Source organism: Punica granatum, chromosome 8 (assembly GCF_007655135.1).
Source record: "Punica granatum isolate Tunisia-2019 chromosome 8, ASM765513v2, whole genome shotgun sequence".
In the NCBI taxonomy this organism is placed as follows: Eukaryota; Viridiplantae; Streptophyta; class Magnoliopsida; order Myrtales; family Lythraceae; genus Punica; species Punica granatum.
In genome coordinates, this window is record NC_045134.1 from 19,607,447 (window position 1) to 19,634,672 (window position 27,226).

At 36.0% G+C, this 27,226-nt stretch overlaps 2 protein-coding genes across 2 annotated transcripts; one reads left to right on the forward strand and one right to left on the reverse strand.

Annotated features, from left to right (window-relative positions):
• Positions 1 to 1,202: 1,202 nt before the first annotated feature.
• On the forward strand, positions 1,203 to 6,231 carry LOC116189557 (programmed cell death protein 2-like). The gene is made up of 11 exons (XM_031519268.1): positions 1,203 to 1,492; positions 2,225 to 2,504; positions 2,732 to 2,815; positions 3,206 to 3,339; positions 3,445 to 3,542; positions 3,999 to 4,087; positions 4,244 to 4,358; positions 4,666 to 4,826; positions 4,921 to 4,991; positions 5,591 to 5,705; positions 5,797 to 6,231. The coding sequence occupies exons 2-11, from the start codon at positions 2,256 to 2,258 to the stop codon at positions 5,965 to 5,967; spliced, it is 1,287 nt and encodes a 428-aa protein (XP_031375128.1). The 5' UTR covers positions 1,203 to 1,492; positions 2,225 to 2,255; the 3' UTR covers positions 5,968 to 6,231.
• A 1,988-nt stretch (positions 6,232 to 8,219) lies between these two features.
• LOC116189359 (protein NETWORKED 1D-like) lies at positions 8,220 to 15,668 on the reverse strand. The gene is given in 6 exon segments (XM_031518993.1): positions 8,220 to 9,407; positions 9,900 to 11,416; positions 11,419 to 13,953; positions 14,367 to 14,603; positions 14,696 to 14,782; positions 15,300 to 15,668. Coding segments are annotated over 4 exon segments (5,103 nt in total). The 5' UTR covers positions 14,470 to 14,603; positions 14,696 to 14,782; positions 15,300 to 15,668; the 3' UTR covers positions 8,220 to 8,459.
• Positions 15,669 to 27,226: the final 11,558 nt, after the last annotated feature.

Here is a 27,226-nt window from a genome sequence, read left to right on the forward strand (position 1 = left end):
AGTTAAACCATGCTAAAGTAATCGGTCCCAATATCCAGCAAGTTCAACCATGCCAAATTTTTATAGATGTTGATGTGCACAAGTTCGGTTAAAATGATTATTTTGGCATGATTATCAGGGGTGTGCACGGGTACTGGGTAGCTCGTATTGAAAATATGGTAGGTTTCGGGTATTAAAATCAGGAACCGGTGAAAATTGGTTTCGATTCCGGTTCTTGCCTACAGGGTACTCGGAATCGGTTATTTATTAAAACAAAAAAAGAGAAAAGAGTAAAGTTACTGGCTTCTCTAATGAATCTGAACAGAAGCACTTTGTTGTGTGAGATTGTATTATGGATGTTTAATTTTATCGATGGATTGATGAGATATATTATTTTTTTTTGTTGTGGATTAATCTAAATTTGATTAATATTCTATTTGGCGTGATTACTGATTATGTATGTGATATTTTCGGTTTTATTTAGCGAGAGAAAAAAATTTACAAGTTCCAACAGGATACCCGGAACCTGTGGTATAATACAGGTTCTAAGTAGGTTCCGGTTCCAGGGTTCAACAGGGTAGGGTTCGGTTCCAAAATCTTGAAACATGTCAATTACAGGATATGGTCCAGGTATCGTGAAAAATACAGGGTACGCGGAACCGATTACCCCTAATGATTATTGTCTTTACAATATAATATACTAAACTCCTTTTTTACTTAATGTGATAACAAATATTAATACTTTTTATTTTCAAATGACAAACTTTTAACTATTTTAACACTTCTTTTCTGTTAAAAACTCTTTTTAACATTCAAATCAACATACAAATATATAAATCCCTAATTCAAACTTATAATCATTTAAAGAAGTCATATTTTGGTATATGTGATTTTTTAAAAAAGTCATATTTTGGTAGATGAAGAACATAAGCAAACTATTGATTTTTTGAAGTTACTGATATTTTGATAATTGAATATTTGATATTTTGGTAGATGAAGGAAAAAAGCAAACTACGTGATTTTCAGGTTAAATGGTTTACCACATCAACGCTATTGACGGCCACGTCCGTAATTTTGATAGCCCAATTAATGATTGATAGATTTGGTATTTGGTATACGGAGAAAAACGTTGTAATATTTTAGGTCAAAAAATAAAAAAAAATTAGCAGATGAAAAAAGTAATTTAGTTTTTAGGCTATTAACCTTAAAATAAAATATAAAATTAGGGTTGCACTGTCTGTGTCAATCTCTCTGCTCTCTGTGTCTCTGGTCTCTGTATCTGTCCTGCGCCGGCGTCCCCCGTGAGCCCGTCCAGGCGTCGATATCCTCCTCCTCCTCCTCCTCCTCCTCTCAGGCTCTCCATTGCCGTCGCCCCTCTCAGCTCGGCCGCCTGCGCGTCTCAGCCCTCCCTCTCAGCGACTTTCAGCCCTCGCCGTCCTTCTGTCCCTCCCAGTGGATCACAGTGGTGTGGCCGTGGGGGACTTGGAGACTTTGAGGGTTCTTTCAATTGAAGGTTGAAAATCCTCGACCATTCAGTTAACTGGACATAAAAATTTGTACTTTTTTTTTACTTGAATGGCTTCATTTACTTAATTCGGTTTTGATTACGGTTATAGTAATTATATACTTTGTCATGGGCTTGCCTCAAATTGTTTTGATTTGTGATACTATGGATGTCTTCCGTTCTCAAACATTGGTTCAGAATTGTTGCTTTATGATGCAAGCGGGTGACAAGCATAGCTTATTCTTGTTCCTTGGTTAACACGTCTGCATCTTATTTTGTTATGTACTAGTCAATTGATGCAAATTTTTTGGTTCGTGAAAGTCGGGATTGATGGTGATTGTTTTTGGCTTTTGAGTGAAAGAGTGGTGTATTGAGAACAGACCAGTAAGAATGGATTGGTCAGCTTAGTTTGCAGATACTGAACAGCTCTAATTATTCGCAGGAAGTCGTTTGCAGAAGGTATTATATTACGCTTGAGAGCTAATGGGGTTTTGCCTAGGTCTCTTCAGGACTAGAGTGACTTACTCGAGCTTCACGTGTTTTAAAACGTCCCCTTTTAATAGTCTTTCACGGTATCATTCTTGTTCTGGTGTCTGTCAGATGTTTCTTAATTGATGTATCTATTTTTCTTACTGATATATAAAATATTTGGATTTCCAGAAATTTGCCTCTTAGTTATAACTTATATTTATCGAATATTTGACTGAATTCTTATTTGTTTGATTGGCTTCGATGTTACAGATAACCTAAGTGAAGAAAATTGGTAAAGGACATGGAGATTGGCGAGGCAGACAACCCTGCAGACATGCTCAAGGGTCTCCAGGTCACATCCTATGACAACGAAAATGATGATGATGATGATGATGCAGAACCAGTAGAAGAAGACCCAATTGATGAAGAGGACGAAGATGACGATGGAGATGAGGAACAAGAACCAGTAACTTTAGGGTTTTTAGAGAAACCAAAGAATAATTGGTCTCTGCTTCGCCAGCTGTTCCCCAGCAAAGCTGGTGGTGTTCCGGTGTGTTAATTTTCATATCTTGCCTCTGATCAGCCTTCTCTTTCATCTTGTTCCCCTTCTCTTTTTGCAGGATTTACGGTTGCCCTTCCACAATTTCTTATATGATGAGAAATATAAGATTGGCAAATTTCCTAGTGAATTATGCTGTTATTAAAAAATTTGTCTGGTCTGGAGGATTTTCTTTTTCTTTTCTTCTAGTTGTAATCTTTTTCCTTAACTAAATGCAGGCATGGTTGGTCCCAGATGAATTGCCCTCGGGTAGGGCTTGTGTTTGTGATATATGTGGAGAACCTCTGCAATTTCTGCTCCAGGTATATCTGGATTTTGGTTGTTAGGTTGCTTAACAAGGTGTTTGTTGTACATTGAATAGCAATTTGATAGTAATTGGATTTGGGCCCTATCTATCTGGCTTTTTATTAGGTTTTGATGATATTTGTGATTAATAATCTATCACTAATTCAACCAGCTTCCCGGTCACATGCCTTGTGATCTTAGAAATGCGCATGGTAAACTGGTAGGATGTTGGTATGACTTTTTGGGACGTAAGTTCTTGCAGAAGGATGGGTGTTTCTTGGTTTTCATTGTCAAGTCTTCTCTGACTTATGAGTGTATACGAATTGCAAAACTCTGATTATGAGTTATTCTGAAAATAGAGCGAGAAAGACTTCGTGGATATTAATTTTGAATATGTAAATTCATAGGTCTATGCGCCACTCTCTGATAAAGAATCCACATTTCATCGGATACTATACTTGTTCATGTGTCCATCTATGGCCTGTCTGCTTCGAGATCAGCACGAACAATGGAAGCGGTGTCCCGAAGAAGCATTTCGAAGGTATCCTTTTAGTCATGCCTAGCCTGTCAGCATTTCTGATCCATTTTAATCATCTTAAAAAGTACTCTTTGATTCATAGTTTTGATTATATTCTGGATTTTCTAGTGTGAAGGTCTTTCGTAGCCAATTGCCCCGATATAATGCTTACTACTCAAGTGATCCACCCAAACATGATGGAACTGACAAACCTTCTAGTAGCGGAGGTACCTAATGGAATAAATTTTTTCACCTATAGAATCTATTATTATTAATAAATAGCACATATAAACACACTCTGTTTGAGCTATGTCCTGGTAAGTTGTTCAGCTGGATTTCTTAGTAGAATGCTTGTTCTATGGAGGTTTCAGAGAAATGAATAGCGACCTTGTCCTCTATATTAAGAGAAGACAGTGTGGCCCAATGTTATGATTGAATGGAACAATGGACATATTATAATGCCTTGAAATTGAACTCAGATTCCGCTCTGCCTTTCCATCAGGCCTATATTCTCCTGACCTGTTAGCTTCTTCATAAATTCTATGAGGTTGTAGTAATATTCTGGAAGAGTCAGTTGCCCTAATTGAGGAACTGTAGCCTAGATGTGTATGTTCTTACTTAGTTTTGGTTTGATATGGTTGTGTTCATACTCTTACGTACTATTGGTATTTCCCTTGGATCAGCTGCACTTTGTGATTGGTGCGGTACATGGAAAGGAAATAAAGTATGTGGTAATTGCAAAAGAGTCCGATACTGCTCAGAGAAGCACCAGGTACCTTCGGGCTTCTGTCACTCTTACAAATTTGAGAATATAGAGAGAGAGAGAGAGAGAGAGAGAGTGAAAAATCATCCCCCCCCCCCCGGTTTTTCTATTTTCCCGTAAGTAGTGAAAAGATAATTCTCATATTGGTTTCTCTCCAACCTGCAGGTTATGCATTGGCGGTCGGGTCATAAAGCTGCTTGTCAACGTCTGAGCATCTCACCTGAATTATCCGAGTCTAGTCCCAGAACTGGAGAGACTGCTTCAGCTAAAATACAAAGTGGTGAGTGAGATGGAATTTTTTTAGGTATTTATATGTTTTTATTTGGTTGTAGTGTGTCTCACTGTGTCGGATGATGTGCTTCCATTCAACCAGCATCTACAGGCAGGTGTTATCAGTTTAATCACATACGTTTTTAACAGTGGGCGTGCATCTATTGATGCTTGCATGTTGATATGAATCGCAATCGTGTTGGTAGTTTCTATTGGAGAAGTGAGTTTAGGCATTGTTTTCTACTGTAGTAGTAGCTAAGCTGTTGGATTTTTGTATCTTTCCTTAATACTTCTATTTATTCTGCTGATGAAAACAGCTGCAAGCAAGAATTTGTGGCCTGAGTTTGAGATTGTCAATGAGGATGAAAGTGAATATGATGCTGAGATGTCCGATGATAATAGTAATGCAAACGCTCTGGTATCATCAAAGAACAATGAAATGGATGAATCAATGAAGTCCCTTATAAACAGTTTTGAGGTATTGCTTTTTTATTCAGAATCGCTGACTGGGCATGAGCTTCTTTTGCTAAAATTCCTTATGTGGATCACCTTATATTTGACGGTGAACTTAGGGGGATGGTGATAGAAGAAGTTGGGCCACCTTCCAAGAACGTATTTCCAAAGCCCCCGAGCAGATCCTAAGGTGCATTTATTTTTAACTCGAGAAGAATGTTCTGGAAATTCTTATTCCCCATCAACTTCCTAGTAATATGTGATTTGCGTGGGTGATGCAGATTGTAAATGATTATGAAATCTATGAAGTTTGTAGATCCAAACTTTTCATATACTGGGCTTGGCTTGACTTCTGAAAAGCTGGGAACTATCATCGTCTTTCTTTAGTCGCACCTTCATAAACAGATAATGTGAAAGAAGCATGTAGTGGATTGTATTTTAGAAGATGTATTTGGTCAATGAAGCATCTTGAAAGTGCAGCTCAACGCCTTCCTTTTCAAGAAGAGAAAGATGGACTACTTGGAAATACTTTGCCCTCTTCGTTCTCCTTAATACCAAACTGAGTAGCTATGCGTTACTTGCCTATACAGCCCCCCGTCAACAAGAGAGTGCTAGTTAGCTGATTTTTCCCCTTGTTTGATGGGTGCGCTAGTTAGCTAAAGATTTTTTCTTCTGTGTCAATTTTCTTCTCGTACACTGATATTTAATATATGTTCATGGTTCCATGTTTTGTATCCTAGAGCAGCTTTTCTTGAGTAAAATGTCTTCTTATGTTTATCCTGGGTGCAGATATTGTCGCAATGTGAGCACGAAGCCTTTGTGGCCCATGTTGAGTGGGCTGCCATCTAGGGCCGATATTCCAAGATGCAGCTACTGCGGTGGCCCCCGGTGTTTTGAGTTCCAGGTCAATCCTTATCTTGGTCTAGAGATCCGTCTACCGAGGTGAGTGTTACCTGTTGATTGTTTCTCATCCTTTTGTCTCCTCTCTTGTTCAGGTACTGCCTCAGCTGCTTTACTATTTTGGCGTAAAGAATGATGCAGACTCGCTTGATTGGGCTATCATTGTTGTCTACACCTGTGAGGCCTCGTGCGAAGGAAGCTTGGCTTACAAGGAAGAGGTCGCTTGGGTACAACTCGCTGCTCCGACATCTTCCCCCATCTCTTGATCTCCCGTTTGCAATTTTGCCTCTTGTCATCTCTAGGCTTAACACTTTTCTAGTAAAATTTACTTCTTTTGTTTCTTTTGCGGGTGTGAAAGAGCAAACTATTATCATTAGCATAGAAACAGAAGGAAAACCAGAGTTTTGTTTCTCTTAGCACGAGCTTTATGTAGTGTTTTGTATTTGAAGTTGCCTCTTTTTGCACTGTATTTCCCTGCGAACTCAAGACGGACTGAATCAGCATATTTGCGATTGATCGGTGATCACGAAGAGGTTAATTCTCTCGGCTCTATTGAGACTATACTTGGTGGATGTCGGGTTATGGAATCTAGATGCATCGCTGATCTTATGGCATTGTTATCAAGGTGGTACTGCCGTGTAATATATAGCGATCCAAATAGGTGAAAAGCTCGAACAAGATCAGGTTCTTTTGGGCAAGGGAAAGATCATGATAGAATCATCTGAACCACTCGGCACACTTTCCACATCACCGTATTTATATTCCTATCTTATATAACAAGTCAGAATCAATCGTCTGGACTTTTGGATTCATTAAGAAATTTGACATACCAACTTTTTTTTTTTATTACAATAAGAGACTCATGGCCTAGTACAAAGTAATAGAAAGGAAATAAAAAGGCACAAATAGTCTCACTGATAAAAATCGAACCTGAAATCTCTAAATTATCAGGTGTTATCAGGTGAGAATGTTAGTTACTGCATTTCTTTCTCTTTGATATACTAACTTTAAGAACAGAATTTACAGAATCTCTAGCATACAATAATAGGAACCCCCCCCCCCCCCCCCCCCCCCCCCCCCCCCCAAAATCAAGGAATCAAGGTCTTGTCAACTTCTCCAATCTTATCAGCTTGGTTGTTGCAACCTAATAACTGCATCCCTTGATGACGGGGAAAGTAACACTATAGGCTTGATTTGAAATGCGATGAGGTTGAATAAACGTTTATTTTATTGAGTTTTAAATAGAAATAGTGTTTTGTGAGATCCTTTAAAATTATGATTTGATTACTTTTTACTGTTACAAATATGATTTTCTTCAACAAATTGATAACTGCTTATAAATATTGATTTTGTTTATTCTCAATTTTAATTATTAATTTAATTTCAATAATTTTAAATTATTACCTTTATTTATTTTAAAATCGAGATTTATTTTTAATAATTATACTTCAACACTTATTTTAATAGTACTCTCATGTCAAGCCTACATCGCCGTACAATTTCCCAAATTTTATGTTTCTTCTTAGCATCTTCATTTATGGTTATCATTTTTAGGGGAGACTTTCTATGGTGCCCTCAAACATTTTAGGACACCAAAAACAAAAAAGTCAATGTTCAAGGCACAATTTTTTCGTCCATAATCAATGAATGGCCACTGATAAATAAAAATAAGTACAAGGAAAAATTCCAAAGGGGCAGGTTACATAGACAGAAAATTAGAGCAGATCCATCGAAATTACTGCAAAGCAAAATTTAAAATTTCATGTGCTGAAGTGCACAAAATAAATACAAATATAAATTTTTTCAAATGTTGTAATTCGTACTCAATCTCTTGCGACTAAGCTCAATATAAACCTTAATAAAAATTAGAAAATAAAACATAGCGACAATTTATATAAAGACTACTACTATTAAGATAAACAAAGCCAAATGAATCTTGGACCAATACCCGATGGAAGAACTATCCACAAATCACATCATCTAATCTAATCAATCAACCAACCCTAAACAGCTAGAGGCATAGTTATTCTAAGGCCCCGTTTGGATTTCGAGTTCAATGATTTTAACTTTAACTCAACACACTACACAACAAAAATACATATTTCCAATTCAAAAATTTTAATTTTAACTTTAACTTTAACTTAACACACTACACAATAAAAACACACGTTTCCCAAGTCAAATTTATAATCACATCTCATTTGTCCTTTTCCACAATCAAAATCAAAATCAAAATAAAAATAACTTTAACTCTCAATTCAAACCGTCCCTAACCTTCTTCACGTATTGGCATAACTTGTGCTTTTCCTCTGACCCTTTCTAACTCTTCGAATCTGTATTTCCCCACAGGCTTAGTCTGCCTTTCCTATGGTTTCATTCACACATTACCTCTCTCATGGATCGGCTCAGATTCATAGCATTAAGTTCAAGCGACAACTGATTCTGCCCGATGAATGAACAAGCTCGAATCCGATAATTCGCTGCTCTCAGATTTTAAAGACCAAACCGCGGCTCAAAATACTGAAAATGGAACTCCAATACGGAAAATTAAACTCCTACTTGCCAGTACGCACGCGAACATCTCCTTCACACACTGTACATTTAATACCAGTAATTTCCCCACTTTTGCCTCTCCCGCAAACAAAGGATCCGGCACCTTTTTTTGTGCAAAAATACGTACAAAGCCTTTAAAATGTACAATAGTATCTCTATAACAAAAGGAAAAAAACTTGTATGCATGCTGCTACTGGTGTGTTAATCATTCGATCACCTTCGGAGCACAAGCACAAAAGGGAACCGCCTTCTTACGCCTCGGGTCGTTCCTGTTGTGGGTCCTCAGCCCGCCGCCGTAGAGATAGTCCCGCAGAAGCACTCTCTTGCTCCTCTCGTCCATGACCACACTGCTCGTATCCTTGCTTTCGTTCCCGTCCTCGAGCTTCAGTAACAGAAACTGAATTCTCTGCAGCTCCAATTGGATCCTGCCAATCTTCTCCGACCCCCTCCGAGCCTGCTCCGAGACCCTCCTCCTACTGACACCTGCCCTGTCATTCTCATCGGGTTCTTCCTCTAGATTCTTTGCCAATATACGATTCGCATTAAAAAGCTTCGCTATGGCCGCCTCGGCTTCTTCCAGCTGCCCCTTCACAGCATCGTACTCGAACCCTCTAGCTTTCCCCATCTCACCCCTATTCTTCTTCTTCTCGATGGCTTCTACCTTCCTCTTTAGGTCCTCGAGGGTTATCTGCAGGTTTGTCAGTTTCTGCACGTCGGAGTCGAGCCGTTCAAGGACCTTCACTCTCCTCTTCCCACCACCTGATTGATTATCCGAGAAGCTTTCAGAGATCTCCAGCTTATCGAGAAGCGAGTCAGTCGAAGGGTTCAGGCTCCTGTGCTCCTTTCGCACTTCGGAATTATGGAAATTATCCACTGAGATTTTACTTTTCCCAAGTTTCGGGTCCCTGCTTGTGTCCCACAGCTCGAGCACTTGATGATCATCGGGCTCAAGAGTCCCTCTCCTACTTATGCCATAGGATGAACACTCAGAGGCCTGATCAAGAATGATGTCTTTAGTCATGAGTCTTCCTTCCGCTGCATCAGAATCTCGCACGGGGGCTGAGCTTGGGCCTTCCAGTTTCCCAAGCTTCTCCAGTAGTGCTGTCTCCATAGCCCTGATTCTTCTTTCTAAGTCATGCATCGACTGGAGATCCTGAAACAAATCCAGTATGATTGATAAATTAATGAAATCTTAGAGGGAGGCAAACAGGTATGATAAACTACCAAAGTTACACACCGACATGTAGAGCTGACAAGCAAGAAAAACCTAGAATAAATGCTACGCGCTTAAATTTTGAGCTCATTCATCCGAAATAATAAAATCTTGTAAAAATCCAATGAGCACCAAAATATTGCAAATAATGATAGGTGCTTACATAAATTGACCAAAGCTCGTTGCAAAGGATAAAATAGAACTCGACTACAACTTAGAGCATAAGACGTGGACTCCAGTTGTATAATTGAAAATTGTTACTGAGAGTGAGCATTAAAAATCAATTACCAGATATACCTTATGCACAACAAAAAAACGAGATCACACACGCAACACCTCAATTACGACCACCATTTCTCGTTATATTCTTGATCCAATTTCAAAAGTACCTGGCAGTAAATAATGATCATAGTACAAATTACAAATAATTACCTCGTGTCCTTGATCATCTGCTTTGTTTTGTTTATCCTGATTGACAGATCTTCCGAGTGATACCACGCTGTCCCTTAAGGAAGCAAATGCTGATAAATGAGCAGCAAGTTTAGAATTCAGCTCAGCATTTTCTCCTTCCAAACTTCCAACCTTTCTCTCGAGAATTTCCGTTTCCAGGCATCCTGATTCTCTCACAGCTTCCAACTCTTCTGAAGTCTCATGAATTTTTTCTTCAAATAACATTTCACGAACTTCAGAGACAATTACTCTGCCAAAAACAGACCCATACTCTTCTTTCAGATCTTTCAATTCCTTCTCCAGCTTGAGTTTCTTGTTCTCCATGACATTGATCGTCTCTGCGGCTTTGGAGAGTTTCTTCTCCAACTGTCCCAACATTTCTTTCTCATTCGCAATCTCACAGTTTAACTGTTCATTAACTGAAGTAACCGATTTCACCTCATTTTCCGACTTCTCTAGTAATCCCTCGAGTTCTAACTTCTCCATTCGAGTGCTCTCCAAGTTGCTTTCTAGTTCCTTCTCCAGCTCACGTTTCTTGTTCTCTATCACATTCATTGTCTCTGTGGCTTCCAAGAGTTTCTTCTCCAACTGCTCCACCATTTCCTTCCCACTTGCTATCTCGCAGTTTAACTGTCCATTAACAGAATTAACTGATTTCACCTCATTTTCTGACTTCTCCAGCAAGCCCTCAAGTTCTAACTTCTCTGCTTGAAGTTTCTCCAAATCGCCCTCCATCGCTTTAATCTTCTCGCGCAAGCTGCCATTAACAAAATGGACTTTCTCCAGTTCCTGAACCAGCCGTCTGAGTACCAGAAAATTCTGACGAGCAACATCTTGGAGAATAATTGAAACAGTAGCTTGAGATAATTTTTCACTCAAGACAGCATGACTTTCCTCTTCCAGCCAGTGTTTCTCTTCAAGAACCGCACGGTTCTCTTCCTTCAACTGCTCAAAAGCTGCCCCAGTGCACGTAAGCCGCTCGTGCAGGATCTTCATTTCAGATATCATCACTTCTTCTCGGCAGATTCCCTCTAAGACTTTTGATCTCAGTTCTTCACTTGTCTCAAGAATCATGTCAAACTCCGCTTGCAATAAAAGGAACTGCTCCATTTGAACCCTAAGATTCTGATGGAGGTCATATCTCTCAGCCGAAAGACCAGCTGCCTCTGCTTCCATTTGCCTCAGTAGCGTGTTGAACACCGATTTTTCAATAGTCCCAAGAAGATTTTCCTCCTCGACTTTCGCAAGAGAATTCTGTAGTCCTTTCACCTTGCCGACAATGCAATCCACAGTTTCTCGGACCATTTCACTTTTATGTTCGAGACCATATTTGGCACCGATATCGAGAACAGCAAACACCTCATATAGCCCAGAGCGCAAGTCACGGATGTGATCAGTCAAAGCCTTCAGCTCCATCTGCTGTTCAAGATTTTTATTCTCCAAAACAAAGATCTTCTTCTCTGCATGATGTGAGCCCTCCTCAAGTTTCTTGCAGTTTAACGGAGGGATGAAATATGCTCTTCTAATTCCTTCATGCACTTCAGCAATATGAACATTTCAGTCTTTAGTTCTTTCACCTTCCAGATGATTTTTTCCACAGCTTCTCGGTCTATTTCAATTTTGTGTTCCAAACCATCTTCTGCATCAACTTTGAGAATCCCCAAGATGTCATATAGCCACGAATGCAACTCATTGAGTTGATTAGTTAAAGCCTTCAGCTCCACCTGCTGTTCAAGATTTTTGTTCTCCAGGCGAGAGATCTGTTGTTCCGAAAGGTCTGAGGCCTCCACCAGTTTCCGGCAATTCAATGAGAGGGACAAAATCTTCTCTTCTAATTCCTTCATGCATTTCTGCAGTATGAAGATCTCAGTCTGAGAACTTAAATTTTTGTCCAACTCCTCCTCATATTCACTGTTTCTGCAAGCAGCCTCTTTTTGAAGGAGAAGCATCCGAGATTCCATATCACACAGCTGTGCTTTACTCGATTCAACATAACCTGAGTGTTCCTCCCTCTCCACACTCAAGGTTTTGTTAAGTTTATCCATCTCTAGCAAAATAGATTCTTTCTCTTTCTCTACAAATGCATGAATCTCTTCAACTTCTCGGAATCTTTTCTCAAGATCTTTCAGACTTTTCCGAGATTCGTCCAACTTTGAAACTAAGCCGTCTCTTTCAGTGACCAGTCCAGACTTTTCTTCACCGAGCAGAAGGCATGAATCCTCCAAGCCTTTTGACTTGACCCTCAAAGCTTCAACTTCGGCATTAGCATCACAGAGTGAGTTCTCCAACAAGTTGTTCTTCTCCGCGAGCTTTTCAAAATTTTGGGTCGCTATATTTAACTGAGAAGCGAGAGAATCCTTCTCTTTGAGGAGAGACTCGCATGATTCTTCCAATGCCTTCACCTTCTCCCTCACACCTTCCAATTCGACATTCAAATCAGAAAGTGAGTTATCCAGAAGAATGTTTTTCTCAATAAGTTTCTCCATGACCGCAAGCTTCCCTAGAAGAACTGCCTTCTCACTTGTCTCGGAATCAACCTGCTCTTCTAAGCTACGGTTCTTCTCGTTCAAGCCGTTCAGTTCTTTCTTCAAGCAGTAAATCTCCTGCTGAAGGGCATTCCTTTCATCAACACGAAGCTCAATCTCCTGCTCAAGCTTCTGTATCATCTCCCTCAAGCTCAAGATCTCCTCCTGCAAATTCTTCACCGTAAGGGAAGAGGACAGGTTCACCTCGTTTAAATTCTTATTCTCATCGAGAACCTTCTTGACTTCTCCCTGCAGACTCTGATTTTGTTCTTCCATGTCCTTCAAGATCTGATTCCTGGTTTGAATTTCTACAGCAAGAGACCTCAATTCCTCTTGGGACTGAGAATGGAGGTGCTGCAGAGTCTGAAAAGCTGTCTCAGCCTCCACAAATCTCGCTCTCTCTTCCTGCACACTGGCCCACAGGTTCCCCACCTCATTGTGCTTCTCCACAAGCTCCTGACTCTGAGTCTCCAATTGCAAGTGGAGACTCTGATTTGAACTTTCCAGCATCAGATACCTTTCTTCGGAGATCCTCAGCTTCTCAGTCCGATCATTGATCTCAAGCCTCAGCCTGTGTGTCTCCTCTTCAGCCAAAGAAAACTTATGTTCTAAATCTGAGATTGTCTCCCTTAACTTTGCGAGTTCTTCCTTCAAGCTTTGAACTTCGGCCTCAGCATTTCTTAGCTTCTCTTCTAGTACCGATATAACTTCAAGACATTTGTTGTATTTCTCAAGAGCAGCTTCTTTCTCAGCCTCTACTTTCACAAGATCCGCCTTGAGGGCTTCAACCTCAGTTTCAACTCTATCCGCTCTCTCATTAGATTCTTTCATTAGATTCTCAATTGTGCCTATCTTATCAAGACACTGTTGGTACTTGAGAAGATTCTCGGTCTTCTCTTCCTCCAATCTTGCAATTGATTCCTTCAAGGAACTAACTTCAGCTTCAGCTTGCTCTGCTCGCTCGGAAAATTTCTTCGACTCCTCCAAGCTCCGCTGGTACTGAAGTACTCCAGCTTCTTTCTCTGCTTCTAATCTCGCAAGATGCTTCTTCAAGCTCGCAATTTCCTCTTCACCCCGATGGCCATGTTTCTCCTCCGAATCATGAAAATGAAGACCTCTTCGCACTCTTCCTTCTCCAGAACCAAATAGGCCATTGCCAAACTGCTTCAAGCCCTTTCTGCCAGTGATTGACTCAGAATCTTCCGAAAACCCACCATTTCTGCTTGCAAATGAGAACTCGGGTGTCTGGGGGTTGAAGTCAGGAGTCGAATCATCTGAGAGCATTAAGGGGACTTGATTGGGGAATGCTTCGGCCATGGCCTTATGGGCCTGCTGAAGGACCCCTGTGGCATGATCATATCTCTCAGCTAAGGCACGATAGGCCCGATAGAATTCCTCAACCAGCTTCATGAGCTCGGGCCGCTTTTTGTAGTACATCTCGGCCCTTCGAGCGAAGGAGTCTGCATCTTCCTCCAGGAGCTTGATCATTTGCTTGACTTTCACGTCCATATCTGTTGAGGAAACAAGAAACACACGAAGTTAGGATCTCCAAGAAATACACGAAGTTGAGGGGAAATGTCATTCATGCAAAGCTGAGAAACACGAAATTATGATGCGACGCATTTTCAAAATGGAAAACCATTACAAAAAGTGGAAAAACCGGTGTCTATCTTGTGTACTCCACTTTACTTTTGAGCCGAGAACTTAACAATTAAAGCAGCTACCAACACACGATCATCATATGAACTGAATGCTTCAAATTCAAAAATTTTTAGCAATTACTGAGTCTGATTGCCTGACTGCAACAGCTCAAATTGAAGCAAAAATCTCGTTTATCCACTGAAGAATTCTGTTTTAGCAACCTTCAGCTTAAGGTATACTTAAAACACAGCAAAACCAGAAGGAGAAAGAAAGTAAACAATACCCGTGAGGTTCTCCAGAAGCCATTTTGAGTTCTTTGGGCTAATATGGCTATTCCACCACCAAGAGTACATTCCTTTCGAGGTTGCATGCGCCACTGCCGCCATCTCTTCAGCTAATAAAATTGCAACTCAAGTGCCGAAATTCCAAACTCTAAGCAAGCTCTGTCTTGAACGGGGGACAAAAATATCACACTTCCACGGTAATTTTTTAATTAACTATATTCTCGGTCTCCCTGTACCTAGGCAACAAAGGTCGCACGAACTGTACGTAAGTTTCGGTCGGTTTCGCATTAAGAAATTCAAAGGTGATCAGATCTTGCAAGGGTAGTACCTGATCAATAAAACCCAGGTCCAGGAATCACCAAGGAGTTGAAATTTGCTTCTCTCCAAGGTGCCCAAAAAAAAAAAAAACAGCTGCCTGAACAGAACACACCAAACAATAAAAGATCAGAGCAGATTAAAATTGATCAGAAACAGAATTTGATCACTGGTACTTATTGAAAGATAAAGACTCTTAGATGATCAAATCACAGCAATCCTACAACTGCAAGACTAAGAATGAACTTCAAAGCTTAAACAAAAGATCCAACTCAAACGATTGAACAGCAACCAAGATAAGTTCACCAGGAAACTCAATCCTGATAAATGAGGTCAAATTTTCTCACCAAAATCAAAACTTGAGAGAAACCCAGAAAACATAAACACCGTAGTCTGAAGCCCATCACTTTGAAAGTTGAAACATCATCAATCATCTTAGGTTTCTCCTCCGGAAACAAAGATTGAGAAGATGCCATGAAACAGCATCCGTTCTTGGAATCACAGTCACTTTGAAACTCGAAATCATCCCAACCAAAAAAAAAAAAGAATAATAAAAACACAGAAAAGGGGAAAGAGATTTCTTTGAAGCATATCAGCTTCGGAACTTGAAATCTTACCGATCACTAATAAACCTCAAAAAACGGGGAATTCGGGTTCTGGGTTTTTTGGATTGACTTGCGGTTGAAACAGACAAAAACCATAGCTTCCCCTGCTCCAAGAATTTTCACTGTCTCAGCCCATGTTTGGTCAGATCGTTCTCTGTCTGCTTCTTCTTCTTCTTCTTCTTCTTCTTCTCTCTCTCTCTCTCTCTCTACTGGCTGCTCTGCTGTTGCTTAACGCTTGCTCTTTTGTGCTGTGTTTTGTTTAGGTGAAAGGCTGCCAATGTGTGAAGAGGACAAAAGCAGAGGAGGGTTGGGGGTTGGCAAGGGTGACCCGTTGGCTAATGAATCTTCCTCATGTCATCATCATCGTCATCGCCGTTGGCTTGGAAGCCTTTTCCTTCCTCACCATTAATCAAATGTTTAATGTAATTTCAACTTTTTGGTAAGTCTCTGTCTCAATCCAAAAACCACCTCTTATTATGCAAGGAAATTCTCAGCACTTCGCTGTCACCTCTAGTAACTTATGATGTGCAGTGAAATGACTGTCATGCCCTTGGTTGGATTCCCTTTCTACGCTCCTCATAATTACAAAATTAAATTAGATTAGATTTTTTTAATCATGATTTGTGGGTTTTTTTCCCTTTTTTTTTTGGCCAGAGGCATGAGTTGTTCAAATTGTTGATTAAAATTTACGTCGTATCCGAAGTCAACTAGAAGCGTCTAATGTCCCATAGACCACGGCGACGCCAAAGGAGGATTATCTTTGGCTTTTCTTTTCTTCAAAAAATTGTAATATATCTTAGATCCCATATAGAAAACATAAAGAAAATTCTGTTGGAAATTTAACAAACTGAAAGCACTATATATATGGTATCCCACCAAGAACTATATTATCCAATTAATGTGAAACATATACGTATGGAGCTGCTGTGCAATCACACATGTCATTTCTTAATAATTTAAAAGTTTCGAATTTGATTTTTATCATTGAGACCGTACGTGCCTTTTCATTTAGCTTTTTCTCAATTTTCTTATACTAGACTATAGCCTCCTTCTGCGATAGGAAGTAAAAAGAATATGAAACATACTAATTAATTAAATACATGCCACGATCTTATCGAAAAAATTATTATTTTTTCTCTGCAATGGATCTGTCGTTTGATGTTTGATTAGGCCGTTTTGAGGGGGGGTCCAATTAGTTGCGCGTTTCTCACTAGAGAAAAGGAAAATGGAGAAGTCGAGGGGAAAGAAAAGATCATTGCTTTTATTTTTCTTTTTTTATTTTAATTTTCTTTTTGGGCAATAAAAAGATTATTTAGGGTTTACGCGTGGGGGGATTTGATTTGATCATTTCTTAACGGTCTAGAAGTCTCCTCGGGGGGCAATAAATAGACGGAAAAAAGGCCTATGATTTGGTGTGCACGTGCTCATTTTGTTGTTGCGTTCTGCCCATCAAATCTTTCCCCAAAGTGAACCGCGAAATTCAATTTCCGATTTTAATGTTTAGGGACGGTCCATGGCGTGCAACTTATCACACCAAATAATCGAGTAAATTACTAATGGTGTGTTTTGTTTTAGAGTTAAGTATAGTTGAATTTTAATTTTAATTGGATTGTAATGATTGTGTTGTTGAATTATGAGATAAAGTGCGAAAAAGTAATGAATAGTTGAGAAAAAGTAATGATTATATTGTTGAATTGTGAAAAAAGTAATAGATAGTTGAGAAAATTTAATATTAAAAATTAAATTGAATGGTTAAAAAATTAAAGAAAAAAATGCAATAATTATATTGTTGATTTTTGTTGTGTAGTGAATAAAGTTAAAGTTAAAATTAAAATTTTAAAAACGCGATTGTAAAATCAAACGGAGTGTAAAATTTCTAGTAATTACTTAATTTTTTAGTAATATATTAATAGAGAAAGTAAATTGCATTATAGACTTCCCGAAATGGGGAATTCTAAGTTGTATTTTTTAAAAAATTAGTTTAGCCGGTTAGTGCATTTGCAAGAGAATTCGGCTAAGCCGATTCGGATGGTGTAGCATCATCTATGTGAAATATTTTGAGCCCGTAATTCATTTTTTTCCACACTTTCAGTAGACGTTGCTTCAACTATTTTCCTATTTGAAAATGCTTCTTCTTTTTTTGAGTAAATTGTAGAATTGCCATCGCGTGAGGGCTTTTGATTTGAAAGCATCGACTACTCGGACGGTGTAGCAACTCTCTAATAGTTGTGCCGATGCTATAACAGTTGTTCGAGAGTTGTTATTTCGACCAAAATATTTGCCTAAAGAGGCAATGGTAGAGCTATTCGGGTTTTTTGTGAAACAATGTTTAAATGAACTTGCTGAATATTATCAGTTTATTACTCGAAATTGAGCAAAACCACATTTATATAACCCGTGGATGGTGGACTAACACCATAATAATCACATATTATGTTCTGAACTTGCCAATACTCTAATCGGCTTAGTTCAGCTCCATCCTTAGTTTTCCCCTTCAAATTCGGCAGCTGGGACCGGGAGGCAGACATTTTTCAACAAGGCTCGAACTCGACCACATACATCCTAGAGTCTCGACTTGATCCTGTCCTGCATTAACAGAATATATATGACCAAATAATAATTTGGCTTCTCCACAACAATTGCAAGTAAGACTTACAAATATCTACAAGAAAAGTCTTTATTAATTCTTATCTATGGTTAATATATTCATTTGATGCTTATCTTAGGGTGTAAGATTAATTACAAGAAATGTTGCTTTAAGCAGCATTTTTCAAAGCCCAGCTATAACAGAAAACAACATTTGAAAACCCAAATGTATGGAAAAAAAAAAAGAAAAGAAAGTTAATTGCTATTATATAATAACAACGCATTATTGTCTAGGACTCCAATGTAATCATGAATCATATATCTACGTATATATATAATCAATGTATATTCCACACGAAACATACACCGAAAGAAATCAGACACACGAAATTCCCATGATTTAGATTTTTCGGGTGCTAGGCTCAAACTATCGGATTCATATTTCGTTCGAAATACACAGAGAAAGCAATTAGATTTCTTATCAATGTTCACAGTCTTGATTATCTCTCAACTTCGAAGTTGGGAGATATTACTCTATTATTTGGATTTTTTTTTTTGTACTAGTTAGGCTCATGGCCTAGAAGGGGTAAGCAAGTGATAAGCGCAGGGCCATCAGAAATTTTAGGAATGGATATCGAGCTAAGGGTCTTATAATGCCGTGACGAGGCAAAGATCCTCCGTACCGCGACGTCATTTTCTATGTTGCTTGGATTCTAATGGCAAAAAGAATCACATTCTAATGGTCCAAGGGATTAAGTACATATCCTCCATTTTAATTTCACGAATCAATTCATATTCGATGCAATGGTTATGGCACATACGCATCAATTTCACAATGAGAAAGTCCGGAATGGTTTGACAAGCAAGAGCAACATGAGAAACTTTCAGAGGCACATCCAACAGAAGACTTGCATCTCCATTAATTAAACGCTTCATATAAGAGACAATGCTAGATCTTCTTGTATATCTAATCCAATGATCAAGTTCATTTTCCGACGTACATTCGATATTCTTCTGACATACTTATAAGTTGTTGCTATGTTCATCGTCTTGTATCCGCAAGCCGGCGGTAGACTTTAATTTAATTCATATACACGTAGTCTGGTCAGACCACTAAAAGTAAAAAGATTTCATAATCATGAATTTTTCATTAACATGACTCAAACTTGAAAACTTATAAAGAAAAGAGGTATCGAATCACTTCAACTAATTGATAAAAAGAAAAATACTTAGGCGGATAAATATAAATAATAATTTAAAAAATCAGCAAAATTTCCTTCTTATGTATTTTTTGGTTTAACTTTGACCCATTTATCTTCATTACAATTTTAATTGCGAAGAAAAATCAATTAGGAAATTGGAAGAAAATAATGAAAGCCCGGCGTGTGCATTTCATGGCCTAATTAACAAATGCCCAAGAAATCTCTCTCTCTCTCTCGTAGCCATTTACTTAGAGGAAAGGACAGATCAGTAATTCCACGCGAAGGAATCTCTTGTCTCGGGTCGACATGACGTGGCGTCTGGTGGCAGCTTTGATAAAAGTATGCAGTATCTTTTCCCTTTTTTTCCACTAAAAACCAAGCCTTTTTTGGCTAGCTAAACAATAAAGCAACTTCCGTGCCCATAAATGACTCATGAAATTAGTATAAAAATAAAATAAAAAAATTAAATAAAAAATACATATAATTCCACTCACGAGAATTAAAATTCAAGCAAAAAAAAATTTAATGGGAACTGAACCTAAAACTTATTAATTCCTAAACATTTACCGCTACACGATCCATTTTAGCTACTTTTCTTACTTCTGCTCTTACTTTCCATTTAGAAATAAATCGCCTTTTAGTTCTCAATTATTTACATTATTTTCATTGTCGTCCTGAATTTTATGTTTCCCTATATCTTCTCCTCATTCTTCCCTAGTTCTCCTACAATGTCAATCTTAGTCCTTCCCGTTTAATGGAGAGTAAAACTAATATGATCAAAGGATGAGGATAAGATATATATAAAAAAAATTGATTAATCACCTAAAAAACACTACCTTTACACTTTTCCTATATATTTGGAAAATAATATAGAAATGCATGACCTTTATATTTTTCCTAAATTTAGCGCGACATTTGAAGAATAGTATAGAAATACATAACTTTTGTATTTTTTTCTGAATATAACACGACGTTTAAAAAATAGCACAGAAAAGCATGATTTCAAATTTAGATGCGATTATAGTATGTTAAAAAGAAGATCGTGAGTCAAAGTCATGTCTTTTTGTGTTATTTTTTAAAGATCATACTATATTTATGAAAAAGTACAAAGGTCGTGTATTTTTGTGTTACTCTTCAAAGGTCGTGTTATATTTAGAAAAAAATGCAAATGTCGTGTACTTTTGTACTACTCTCCAAGGTCCTACTATATTTAGAAAAAAAAATGCAAAGGTCGTGGATTTTTGTGCTATTTTTCAAAGGTTGTGTTATATTTAGAAAAAAAATGTAAATGTCGTGCTTTTCTAGTTGATTAACCCAAAAATTTTTACGACGAGAATGAATAAAATATGAAAAAATTAAAGACTAAAATGATTTATTCTATTTTGAAGATACCAAAATTACGTGTTTCATTAGTTCTTCTCACCAATTTGTGTTCTACTACTGATACTGTCAATTCAAATTCCTCGATTCACAGAGAATGAGGGTGTGATGCATTGACATATACCATTACCTGTCAGGTTACAAGTTCGATTATCATTATGAGACTATGTACCTCTTTATTAACTATTAAGATTTATATTGTATTGTATTAGGCCATAAGCCTCCATTGTAATCAAAGAGAAATTCATGACGGATAGACCATATGTTTAGTGGGATCAATTGACCGACTAAATTTTGAAAAAAATTTGCCGGAGTATTTATATTTGTGAATATATTTTATTTTAATTTAATGGGTGTGAAAAGACTTCGTAGAGTCATAATGAAAAATGTAAATTGATCCAACTTTCTTCTTTCACTTTCTCATAGAGGGAAAGTAAGAAAAAATCAGAATCAATTCCAAAACAAAAATCCCAAAAATCTCTCTTTAAAAATGACGATCATAAGTTTTTTTTTAATATATACCTAAATTTTTATTTACAGTCTTATTTTCAATATTTTCTACATCAAATTACGGAAATATATTCAAAAAGTTACCAACAAAAATTTCCCCTTTTTAACTTAAAAATCTTTCCGGGAAAACTCCAATGGAAATACCTTTTAAAAAAATTTAAAAATAAAAACAAATATAAAGTGAAAAATATTAAATAACGTAATAACTAATAAATAATAAGGATTGCAAGTTTAGATATATTAAGAAGTTTTAGCCGAATAGGTCTGGTGCTCTTATTATATTGTTGAGAGATCATGAGTAAACATCCACTCTCATATATTTGCGCAGAATCTGTTTTTATTTTAAAAATATAATTGGACCCACTCGAAAAGGTTCAGAAAATTTTAGGGATTTTTTGTATAAAAATTTTAAGAAGATTAGGTTTTTTTAGGGAGAAATAAAATTTCTTACGGTGATTTTAGGATATAAATTATTTGTCCATCTAATTTCTTAAGACAAAAAAAGAAAAAAAAGTAATTTGTACCTAATAGTTCTCGGATCCTGGAGTTGCCGCTGGATGCATCCCTCTTTCGTAGTCAAAAAATTTTCGACTCCCCATCGTAGGTCTCATATGTTGAAAGATATACATTACATGCTTATTTAATATTGATAATGAAAATCGAGTTTGGTTATCGTCAAGTTTTATCTGTATGTATATATCAATGGACAAGTAATAGGTCATATATTATAACTTCCCATGACAGTAAAATAGTGTAATTATTGAGACGCATATTTATACGTCTAGGAATAAAATGTTATATATATGTGGGTATAGGATTTGGTGGTGAATGGACGGCGGATAAGGGCGGTCCCTATTTCGTCCCTCTGACTTCTGATTAACAAATTCATTTTCGTACTTATGATTTATTATCTTTTGCTTTTCCATATACGGTTCCAAGCAGTCATGATTTGGCCACGTTTAATTATGCTATTCAAAAAACACTTGATATCGTTTTGCCAGTGAACGTGAATGACAGGTGTCGAGATTTGAAGATTAAGAACTAATACCGTACGTAGTGGAAAATTAATTTTAAAAATTTTATAATCGATTGAGTTACATGACCTTTGAATGGATTAACTCAAATAGTTTGGTTAATATAAACTCAACCACGATGCAAATTTAAGACAGTATCATAGTAGGCCCTTCATACAAAATATATAGATCAAGGGCAACGCAAACTTTTCACTTAGTAATTAAAATCATATCGGCATTCATCGTGTTTTATTATTAGCTAAAGCCCCGGGATTAATGATGCTGCAATCAGTTCCTCAAGGAAGCAAATGATAAGCAACAACTTTAACAATTTCCAATTCAATAATAATATATGCACACACGGCTCTTTCTATATATATATATATATATATATATGATATAAATCAAAATGTTTCTATGTCAACATTTTCATATATTTATTTTGTTTTCCCATATTTTATGCATCTATCAAAACAGGTTCCTCTTCATAAGGGACCTCCACTGTCATGGTCCTTTTTTCCGAACTTTCTTTTTTCTACACATGCTTTTCTTTTTCTTTTTGGATAATAAGAAATGTCAAAATTTCGTCCGACTATTTTCTATAACTTGTATATCACCATACAAGCTCGTGGGACAGGTAAGTTCGCCAGCCCACACATGCTGCGTAAATAGTCCAGTATGGAGTATTTTCCTATATCATTTCAAGAAATATTCTATACATGTTTTTCATGATTGTTTTTGCTATTTATCCTATACTTGTATTAGTTTCTTTAAATATTTCATCTCCCTTTCATAATGCATAGCAGAGAACACACATGCGCTATGACCAACAACACAAAAGATAATAATAAAAAAAGTATATCCAAATAATAGCATCTTGACTAAAAATAATAATTTTCTAACATGAAAATTAAATTGTAATAGTGCATAAAATAGAAGATTACAATAAATAAAAATTAATTTATACGTGTATAAGAATGAAATTAGCTTAATAAGGGGCAGTTACTTGCAGGTGGTCTTTTTTTTCTTGCCCATATATGTGTTCTAGGCTAATGTGGATTGCTAAGTTTTTGTGAGCTATTTGAGAGGGGGCGTGCCTGAATAGAAAGATGGCTATCATGGGTGATTTTTTAAAAAATTTATTAGAATTGATTATATATGTGATTTATTGAGTGTTCTTAAAGTTCTCTAGAAAATATAGGAGAAATTTATTGGTAATCCATTTAACACTTTTATTGTAGTGATAGACTATTCTACTACATATGTGATGCACGGATTTTTGATATATTTATTCAATTAAAATTTGCACTTATATATCTTTAAAAGATAAGTATTTATAATTAACCATTTACTTTTTCATAATATCATATAAGGTAACTTTAACAAAATTTAAAAATTGTATATAATATTTAAGTTTATAAAATAAAAGTACAGAAAACATGTACAACTATGAAAAAAATTACTCTTAGTTCTTTTACCAGAAGATTTTCCTAATGAACACACAAATTTTTTTAATTAAAATTAGAGATATTTGCATAATTTAACTAGTTACAATATATATTTATATTAATTATTTTAACTTTTAAAGAAGTACCATAATAAAAAAAAGTTAAATAGATATACATAATAAAATTTTCTAAAATAAAGCTCTTTTCAATCAATCTTAACACTTCAGCAATATTTATAGTTTTGTAATGCTTAGAAATTTTAAACCTACCTATTGGAAATTATAATGCAAAATACCGTTGAAATTCATATAAGCTTTCATATATCTAATACCTATAGGAACTCATACGTAAATATGTTGTTGAAAATTATTAATGCTTAAATTTTTTATTATGAGTTATAACGACAAAATTAAATTAATCATAATACATATGACTTTCTTCATTATTACACTATTGATAATAAGCTATACATATTTTTAAAATTTTAAATTGCTGCAATATTAATAGAACAAAAACAGCTGCATAAAATTTTAAACAAAATTAAAATCGGTTAAATTTTTATTTTATAGATAATATTTTATATTTTTATATTTAATGCACAATTAAAGTACTAATTCTTCTTTACATTATGTATTGTAGATGTTCAAAAATAATTTTTAAATCATATATTTTATTTAAACTATTAAAATTAAGTTACAAAGACTTTGAGAGAAAAAAAGTGTAGACCCTCGACTATCAACCAAGATGTTGAATGTCAATTCTTATTGTGCGATCGCCCATATCCTTTATTAAATATTTAAAATTTTCATTTCATTGTACTAAAGTTATGAGCCTCCTTTATAATAAAAAAAAGTTATAAAGACTATCATTTATTACGTTTAGATTTTATTATATTAATCCATATATAATGTATTAAAAGTACTTTTGTATGGAGCCATCTTAAACTATCATACCATACCATAATTTTTTTGGAAAAATACAGTGTTGGTCCTCAACCTTTCGCTTTTTTTTTGTCGTTTTCATTCTAAACCTTTTTTTTTCATTCTCATCCTAAACCTTTGATTTTTTTTGTCACTTTAGTCCTACTATTCATTTTTCCGTTAAAAACTCATTTTCCCTCAAAATATTAATTTTTAAAATAATTATAATTTTTAAAAATAGAAAAAAAAAAAAACAAAGTAGCAGCAAAAAATCAGGGGTTGTGGGGGTACCTCTGCTAGCCACAAACCTTCGACTGAGGTCGCCGACATAGGCGATTTGGGGAAATCGAAATTTCTCGATTTGGGAAAATCGATTTCCCTCAAATCGGGAGTGTGAGGAAGAAGGTTTCAATTTGTTGAAGATTTCACGCCTCTTTTTTTTGTAAAGTTTTATTCCTTGATAATTTTTTCATAATTAATTCTAAGTTTTTCTCATAGCACTAATAAATTTTTATGTTGTAATAATCGATTTTTCTTGCTCCTTATAAATTTCAGTCACTAATCATATTGTAAATTGTGGTAAAATATATAAGTTTTTTTATAATACTTTCCTAGATATATAGCAAGTCCTAATATATTATAATTGTTTTCTTCTTATTGAAGATAACAATAATTCTTTCTTACATATATCAGTATCTTAATGAATATTAATTGTGCAAAGCGACCTAATGAAATAAAATAAAATAATTTCTAACTATTAATTAAAAATAAGATTTGGACAAAGTATAAAAAGATATTAATTTTTATATTTGTTACATATGTTAATCAATATACCGTTCACTAATAATTAAGAGTTCATAACTATAATTTTATTATCGTATATTGATGTTATGTGTTATATTGAGCATTACATAAATTACGACTATGCTATTGTTAGTAGAAATTTTAGCCAAATGGCACTGCTCGGGATTTTTTTTCCTAACTGTAATAATGACCGTGAAAAGTATTTTACATTATGTACCAAAAATTAAATTAAACAAACTAGACCTTGGGACAATGCTCTTGCTGGTTTCTGAAAAAGACCCCTTGTCCTACTAACGAGTCGTGATCATCAATCGACTGTTACAATTGGTGCATGTGACTCAATAATGAAATTCCCATACCAAATTCTCTCATCCTTTCTATGTTTTTATTTATTTAGAGGACATAGTCATAATTAATTTATCGCCTTCAACTTATAAACATAATTAGATTAGTTGCTCTGTCTTTCAACTCGGAGAAGCCCGCGATTTTTGAAACCTTTTAATAGTTGGCTAATATATAATAACTAGGCAACTGTTCACAGAAACGAAGAAGGTTCAACTTCTCTTGGAATTAGGTCAAAGGGATTTGTTTTTTGTGATTCTCCTAATTGAATTCAGTGTGAATTGTCCACCTTTGACTTGCCTAAGGAGACGGATTAATCGAGTTGTGCATACGAACTGGCCCGAACGTCACATATGATCGCCATAGCAATATAAAAGAGTCCAATATTCATTATGCATTCGAAATTTCATAATAACCCTCTACCATTTATATTGGTGGACATAAGCATGCCCGCTATAGTACTTACTGAGATTTAATTTCTATAATGAATTGGCGAAAATTTATAGCAAGGACAATAACAGTCGAAAGATTGTATATATTTATTATTAATTGACTTGGAATTTGGTCGTGAATCTCTCGACATTTCCAAGAAACTAATTCTGGAAAAAGCTAATAAGATGGTGAGTCCGTGATACTGTGGCATTTGAGCTAGGCATACGAATTCAACTAAGCTTGTCTCCGAGCATAATTCATATGCATACATATATATATATATATGGATATGTATTTGGTCGTTAATACATGTGTATATATATATATATATGTGTGTGGTTGCACATGTATGAAACATATACATAGGAAGAGATGAATAAGCCTGGCACTATATGAATGGTCTTTAATAATTAATACAATTCTACCTATGTGGGCGGCGTTAATTTTTGGACCCTCTCGTACGGGGAAAATGACATTTTCATTTTTAATTGAAAGGAATGATAATAAAGAGAGGATTGGCCGGTTCTTATTTGACCTTATTGAATTGTTTTGTTGGCATCAATTTTTATTTTAATTGGTTTAGCTTATATTATCGATGTCAAATCAACAGAAAAAAGTTAAGAATTATATTCTTAATTTTACAGTCTCAGATAATGCGCTGGAGCTTGATAGGTTTGATTGTTAGATATAGAATATATAGGTTGGCCCACTTTTCTTGTTTACAATAATTCATATTAGGTAAGTACTTGTCATATCATTAAACCACTCTCCTTTTACCTTAATTTTTCCTTATGGCAAAATTGAATTATTAGACCATGTTTAATTGATAGCGCAATGCAAGATATGACATTGGTTCTTGTTATCATGTTCTGGATTCATTGAACATAGTATGAGATTAATCATATCAGAACGAAAAAATGGTTGATGAACATATTCTACGAAAACGACGATGTATGCTAGGATATAACACTTGTTATCCGAAATCATCCCTCAACTTCAAATCAAAACTATCTTCAATGTTTCTAATCTTCCACCCGACTCCTCATATAATTAGTAGATTAACGATGCTAGCAGCCATGCATGACTGCTTATATCCTATAAATGTCGGGGTACGTAGTGCGGATAAACGTCCGGATAAACGTCCAGCTCTTTCTAATAACTATTATCATGGTCCCAGATTGAAACGTTCCTCTGTTATGTTGCTGAAGCTTATAAATGGCACAGGCAATGCAGAAGCTCGTGATGATGATGTGGTGGTGATGTTAGGTGGAAAGCATGATGGATGGGCCAATCCGGCCCGCT